Here is a 7,735-nt window from a genome sequence, read left to right on the forward strand (position 1 = left end):
TTCCCAGCAAATCACCGAAATCAAGCATCACTGACTGCGGTCAGTGTGCGGGTTGGTGACCACTTGGACCAGTCTGCGTAGGGACCGAAAATGTGCGGTATTGGTCCTCGTTAAACTGTTCTACCGTAAAGAGCTCGACTTCGCGTGCAGAACGTCGGCCTACCGAAGCGGGGGCGCCATCCCCTCTGCAGAGGATCAAAATTGTGATGGCGTGTCTTCGGATCATCCTCAGGGATGTTTCCCATACCGTCGCCAATAGCCCATTGTGCAGCTCTAGTGCGACGTAAATGAACTACAACAACAACAACCCCGGTGCTCATCGAGAAAAAGAAAATATTATTTCGCCTTCTGACTATCCGAACCTTTTCTGTTTATAAGAAGAAATTATCTTTTTTTGTTTACAAAATGAAAAAAAATATTTTTCTTTATTTTTCCGTTGCTCATTCCAAAAGACTTTTGTTGATTACATACCATTATTTTCCTTCTTGGTAACCCATCATAATCAAAATGTTTATTCTCAGTGACGTCATGCAGTTATATTTTAGACTTTTTTGGTTATATGTTTAGGCACATATGTGTATTTGCTTATACCGTCCGTCTCATCTGTCCTTCGGACTTACAGCGCTTTTATAGTAAGCACATATGTGTGTTTGATAATACCGACCATCTCATTTGTCAGTCATTAACCATATGGCAAGCAGCTTAAATAAGTTGCATCGGGTTGACATAAAATTTGGCATAATTGCTGGTTCGACATTAAACAAAATGCTGAATCTATTTCTTAACCTCGCTACTAAATAATAATTTGTTTGCAGTCTAATATGATAAACAGTATCTTATTTCTTTGAATGCAGTTTTAAAAGCTGTTCATTACTCATGGCTTTATTGAGTGTGAATCTTATCCAAATAATTTCTTTTCATACAGAGGAGTCTGCAAGAAAGGCTCGAAAGAGCGGAGTTAGAAATCGAAAGACTATCGCTAGAAAATAGTCTACTTATGGACAATCTGCCGGAAGAAGAAACTGAAGAAGTTGATGTAGGTTCACCTCTATCTTTAATATCATTCTATTTAATTAAAACATTTGTAGACACGGAAATACATATTTTCTCTGACTATGATTTCTCATCCTTTTCTTTTTTTTGCCCATGCTGACGCGTCACATGAAATTCATACACAGAGAAACATTGTGAACATTAAGTATGATTTTTGTTATCTGAATTTTATAATTTCATATAACCATCAACGAAATATTTCAAAATTATGACCATAATTACGCCAGAGTGCTTTTTCTTTTTTACCACAGCACACTCCGTTCGTTATCTAAAAATGTCCAAATTCTGTTTTATAACCTCAAGTACTAGTTTCACTAATTGCTCCACTCGGGAAATGTGCTAACGACGAGTTTTCATATCGACAGCCAAGTGTAAATGGCGATAAAAAAATCTGAATATTGTAAACATTTATCCATATTACTGGATGCGAAACTGAATTTCAGACTTGCCTGGAGAAATTTTTTTTAACTTGATATGATATAATATATTTCTTATATGAATATATTTTTAATGGATTCCCCTTACTTTATTAATAATCATAGATTATGATCGCGGCACTGAAACTTTTACTCAATGATTGCTTTAATTGTACCCATATTTTAAATTAATTTCTTATGATGAAGGAAAATTAATCTTTGATAAAAAAACTAAAACTTTGTTATGAATGAAAGTCAATGTAATCAATATTCACTAAAAATAAAATTTCCTTTTCTGGAGACAGATCTTTTAATCTTCTCGAAGAAATCAAATTTTTTTCTCCCTTTTATTTAGACAAGAATAAACGTGATTAACTTTTGCATAGAATAACTAAAAAAAAAAAAAAAAACCAGATTTTTTTTAAAAATGCTAGAAAACGAAGATATCATATTACTAAAGGCATAGACAATCACAAATCTTTATATTTATGCTCACTCATTATACTTTTTTCATTTCAAAGATATTTTTTATAATCATTTATTATTTTTAATTATAAATCTGATTTGTTGCTTTAAATATCAGCAGAATTATATACCTAATTTTAAATTTATTTCATATGTAAATTGTGTAGACTTAACAATATTCAATTTAATTTACTTTAAGCTAAGAATGCTAACATGATACAAAAAATGTTTAAATCTCATTTTTGAAAATGTTATGCTATGTTTGAAAAAAATAGTGCTATGTTAGTGCTATGTTTGAAAAAAATACATGCTTTATCAGTAGTCGTTATCGTAGCGTCGAGAAGAAAGGAAAGTTTTGAGAACTATTTTATCCTTTGCGTTTTTTCCTTTAATCATTTCTTATAAAATTCATATGTAGTTATAAACCTAGCATTTATAAATTTGGGGTGTAATATATTGGAAATTTCCTTATCACATACTCGTCACATATCACATAAAATTACTACCTAATTTTATATAACAAAATACAAATTTTTATGGTTAAATGACAAGAGAATATATGGTAATATTGCTGATTTTAAATTTGAAAATACAATCGCATGAAAATACATGGTTGTGTCTAATCACTTGGTTGTGCTTGGCTTCTTAAAGTCACAGCCTTTAAGGTGAGATTTATTATTGCTGTGAATCAATTTCTGTATCGAATTTGATTAGATACCTGAAGGTGACACCATGGCTGTGTCGAACCTGATTAGTTGATCTACACGTGACATCTCCAGGTTTAAAGTATCCCCCCCAACTATAAATAACAGTATTCAAGATTTATTTTCAGCTGTAGATAATTGGGATTGAATCCCAATTATTTGTTCTACATAACCAGCCACTAATATCTGCCTCTCTACAGGTACAAAGACCTGGCTCTCCACAGCCACCCTGTCCTAAATCTCCACTACTTCCCAGTCCTACATCTCCACTACTTCCCAGTCCTACATCTCCACTACTTCCCAGTCCTACATCTCCACAGCCTGCCAGTCCTACATCTCCACAGCCTGCCAGTCCTACATCTCCACAGCCTGCCAGTCCTACATCTCCACAGCCTGCCAGTCCTACATCTCCACAGCCTGCCAGTCCCGTATCTCCACAGCCTGCCAGTCCCGTATCTCCACAGCCTGCCAGTCCCGTATCTCCACAGCCTGCCAGTCCCGTATCTCCACAGCCTGCCAGTCCTACATCTCCACAGCCTGCCAGTTCAGCGTCTCCTCCTCAAGCGGCTTCCATATCCAGTAAGTTATACTATTTTATACATGTCTAATTTTTTATCGATGCAACTAAAGGGGGGAGTTCCGTATCGTGATCTGTGGCAGAATAATCGCTAAGTCTTGGAAACTTCCGTGCAGGGGCCCCGCGAGAAACTTAAAAAAAAGAAAAAAAATACATCACAGAAAGGGGCCAGCTCGAAAGGTATAACTCGCAGCCATCCCCGGGCAAACATCTACACGTTTTGTTTTAATTGCAAGTTTGAAATCTATTTGGCACCTTGGCGATTATAGTTGGCGCAACAGATCACGATACGGAAATATCCCCAAACTAAACTTCTTCGTGCGATATCCCAAAAAGACATTTTTCGAAATTTAAAAAAAAAAAACAACAACAACAAAAAACAATTTTAAATGTCGATCAATATCTTTCAGCTTTTATAAACGTTGTTGATTTCTGATCAATATTGTCAACATGATTTTCACAAAACGATTGTTGTGGAATGCACCACCAAGCGTCACCATTGTGTTATAAGCAAAAAATAAAAGAAAAAGCGCTTGAAAAATTTTCTAGACTGTTTGTACTCTAGAAAAATGAAAAACAATTTTCATAATAAACCATTCCTAATAAGACCATTTCTAGCTAGTTTTCAAAAAAAAAAATAAATAAATAAATAAATAAATAAATAAAAAATAAAATAAATAAAATATTAATAAAAGAAATAAAGTACCAATTATTCATTCAAAACTTTTTATTAGTTATGACATATATATTTATATGTGCCACACTGCGATATTTACATTTGTTATTACACATATATTTACACTGCTACAGACAATTTTTTTTTTTTTTTTTAAGAGGATAAAGCTTTTTCTATGGATGGTGTTATCTACACAGGCGGTTTTTACTTATTAAACTTCCGTGTTACTGTCGCTGTATACTTTGAAGCCATTTAGCTCAAATCGATATCATTGCGTTCTCAGATCTTTTAGGGTAGTATTTTTTGTATTTATTATCTGATTTATTAGTGGTGTTTTTTTTTTAAAAAAAGGAATGGTATTGAGCATTGTCATTTGAAGACCTACCGTTTCAAGACGTAAGAATCGTTATTAAAAGAAGAAAAAATCGTTATAAGACACTTTATTACTTTGTCAACAATGCAATAACTTCGAAATTAAATCCTGAATGATAGTTTTTAAAATGAATTTAATCTCGCTGTTCAAACAATATGCTACTAACACGATGGTTCGACGACTTGCAACAAGAAAAAAAAACTGTAATAAACAAGGAACAGGAGTCCGAATCGGGCTGACATAAAGAGAGAAACCATGTAAACCTTTTTTAAATACATCCATAAATGATTATTTGTGGGTAATTTCGCATTTATGGGAATGAAAGGTAGCAGAGATAAATATTGCTTTGTTTTGAGCAATTGTCTTCTCTTTATAATTCTTCAATAGTGCAGGAATACCTAATGTGACTTAATGAATTGAACCATTATTAATTAAATAAAAAGTTCAGATAGCCTTTTAAAATAAGAGTTTATTTTAAAAGGCGCCCATAAAATGAATTTTAAAATAAGAGTTTATCATTAAATAAACATAACTAGTAAATATAAGTGAGTCCTTTTAATAAGATGGAGGATAGATGATTAGTGAAGTGAAACTTATTAAAAGCTTTACATTACATAATTAAACAGCGCCATCCAATGGCTAAAATAATAAACAGTGAATCATTGAATAGGAAGTTTAGTGACGAAATATCTATTTTATAACAAATTTTCACTTCCAAGACACTAGAATTACCTAACAATAATCTTAAGAAATATTACAGATTTGAGCTAAAAAATTATATAAGTTATTGTTTTATCAAAAACTGAACTATCTCATTAAAAATATCGTCCCGCAGAATAATCTGCAGTAAGCAAACTGAATATTTTCAAAATGGAAGTCTAGCAGGTCAAGAGTTGTTTATATTTGTAATTGAAAACATCATCCTTTATAAACTATTCCATTGTGTTTATGTACGTCTGGATAAGAGACGGTCCTGCATATATGTTACTACCATGAGACTAATAAAGGATCTCGCAAATGGTAAAATCATACTCACTATGAAACCTGTCTGATTTAGTCACTCAGCACGTAATTGAAAAGAAGGAATGTTGGCTAATTATTCCTACATTTGGACATAATAGAAAAACAATTTTTTTTTGAAGTCATAAAATGCATTTTGAGCTGACACTCGGAATTTCACATTTTCCTCGCAGCAGCGAAATTTAAAACAAACGTTGACTACCGTTAATAACGAAATTACTTTCTAAAAAAAATTGAAAATGGAATAAATATTTCCGACATCAACACACTCATTTTTTCATTCGTAGTTATCATCATTAAAGCATAACATGTTTGGAAAAATTTTAGAATATTTTGAGCAATGTTTAATAATTTCGATTAAATACTTTATAACTTAGTATGCTAATCAATAAACAACTTATAACTTAAACTTGCAGTACGTATTATTGGTAAAAGGCTTAAATTTTTCTTCAAACTTCAAAAATTTGTTAATTGTGTTCTTTGTCGAATTTGCGTCAGTTAAATCTGTTCTTTTTAATTTATTATTTTCCGCATCTTCCTCTGATGCCTTTTCATCTGTCAAAATTAAATTATTCGCATCAATATTTCTATCGGAGAGAACTGTTTCTTCTTGGCCATGTTGGTCAGTATTATTTTTAATTTCCTCTTTGTTTTTAAAGCTTTAAAAAAAAGATTTTATGAGACATAATTAACTTAAAGCCAGCAAAGCTGACTAGTGTTTAATAAGGTTAATTTTTCGAATTATAGGATTTAGTTAATAAGGCAATATCAACAGATAATTTTCTAGAACTTAGCTAGTCTATATACCTTAAATCAATTTACGATATTTTCACATCGTTACATATCATGGGCATTTAATCAAATGGAAAATTAATGTTGTAATTACTTATTGCCCAAATTTATCTTTTTAAATGAATAAAAGTAGATTTTTCATGCTTGCTTTTCATAGCATCTCTCATGGAATTCTCTTATTAAAATGTTTTCGACTAGAAAATTCAAAAATAAATATGCAGTGTATTATTGCGAGCTAGTGCAAATTTCAAATGAAAAAAAAAATTGGAGAATAATTTGATCTATAATTCTATTTAGAGGAGTTCATCGTATTTTTACTGGTTTGGTAAGAGTTCATTCAAGTAATTCTACTTCTATTCCGTTCTATAACTTTCCTTTTCTATTTCACAATTAAATAAAATCTATTCTTATAAATTTGCTTTGTTATTCCTTTCAAAATGTGTTGAATAGTTATAAAAACAAATGGTTCATTTCCTTTATGATACTAAAACAAATCATGAAGTCACTTTAACATATATATGCAAATCAAGCAGTTTTAAAAGAATATATCACAATAAAAAAAAAAATCTTTCGGTTAAAAATAAAACGTTATTTTCTTAAATCTATATATTAATAGGCTAGCAATATTTTGTCTCGCTAAAAACTCCCAAACTACGCAACAGAATTAAACAAATAAGGTGTCGTTTTAAAGGTATTGTTATGTAGATGTGCAATAAGGTCTTAAATTATGAAAATTTCCTTTAATTAATAAAATTAATAATTTAGTTTCAACCAATTAAGCAAATCATTTTTCGGGTGGTTCGCATAAGCATTGTTTCCGTAAGCATCGTTTGATTTAAAGCATTTCTGAATTAATTGATTGATAAACAAAAGTAAGAGTGGATAAAAAAAACGGAACTGAATTTCTTAAAAAAAGAATTCAATATCTTTAGTTCCCTTGATAAATTTTTAGTTTCATGATAAATTTTTTGTTTCGTTACAATAGAATGGCAATGGCATCGTGCGAATATTCAAACCAAAACAAACGTGCGAATATTCAAACCAAAACAAACTTTCTACAAACAATTATTTTGATTTGAGATTTAAAACGATATCTTAGTTATTTAGTTCTATTTTTATTTATTTAGTGCCTGCTGCCTAAATAAAATGCCTGCTATTGAAGCGACGTGACATCACTCATCATAATCTGCATTAATTGTTTTTATAGTTATTTATTAACTTTAAGTTTGTTTTAACTACAACTTTAATTCCTACTTTTCAGAATTGCTTTTTAATGTTGTTCTATTATTATATCTTTTCCTTATTCGCATCTTAAATATTTGATGCCGCATTTAAACTAAATGAATTATGTATAAATTGTAAATAAATGTAAATATTAATTATTTAAAGTGTTTATTCTTCAAACCATTCATTACGCTTCACTGGTGACTTTCGGACGTGATTTTGATAACTCAACTGCAACCTTCGAAAAAGCTATGCCTAATACTGGAGATACAGAGCTCGATAATCCAAGTACTTCTAAATATATTGAAGGCGTCTCAGTAAAACCTCCTCCTTTTTGGAATGAAACTCCGAAATTATGGTTTGCGCATATTGAATCTCAATTTAAGAATAGTAATGTTTCGGCTGAAATTACAAAGTACAACGTCACCGTTGCTG

General features: G+C 31.2%; 1 protein-coding gene across 1 annotated transcript; it reads left to right on the top strand.

The window, feature by feature from the left end:
* Positions 1-577: 577 nt before the first annotated feature.
* Positions 578-3,745, top strand: LOC147808241 (uncharacterized). The gene is made up of 2 exons (XM_087166661.1): positions 578-1,036; positions 2,839-3,745. Exons 1-2 carry the CDS (start codon positions 998-1,000, stop codon positions 3,244-3,246), a joined length of 447 nt encoding a protein of 148 aa, XP_087022787.1. The 5' UTR covers positions 578-997; the 3' UTR covers positions 3,247-3,745.
* The last annotated feature ends 3,990 nt before the right edge of the window (positions 3,746-7,735 follow it).

The sequence above is a fragment of the Parasteatoda tepidariorum genome, chromosome 6 (assembly GCF_982258835.1).
Source record: "Parasteatoda tepidariorum strain Cologne lab strain chromosome 6, Ptep-v5.0, whole genome shotgun sequence".
NCBI classification, from domain to species: domain Eukaryota; kingdom Metazoa; phylum Arthropoda; class Arachnida; order Araneae; family Theridiidae; genus Parasteatoda; species Parasteatoda tepidariorum.

Coding starts and splice junctions, on each gene's coding strand:
- LOC147808241 (XM_087166661.1), top strand. CDS start 998: ATGGACAATCTGCCGGAAGAAGAAACTGAAGAAGTTGAT. Junction 1,037..2,838: donor AAGAAACTGAAGAAGTTGAT/GTAGGTTCACCT, acceptor GCCTCTCTACAG/GTACAAAGACCTGGCTCTCC.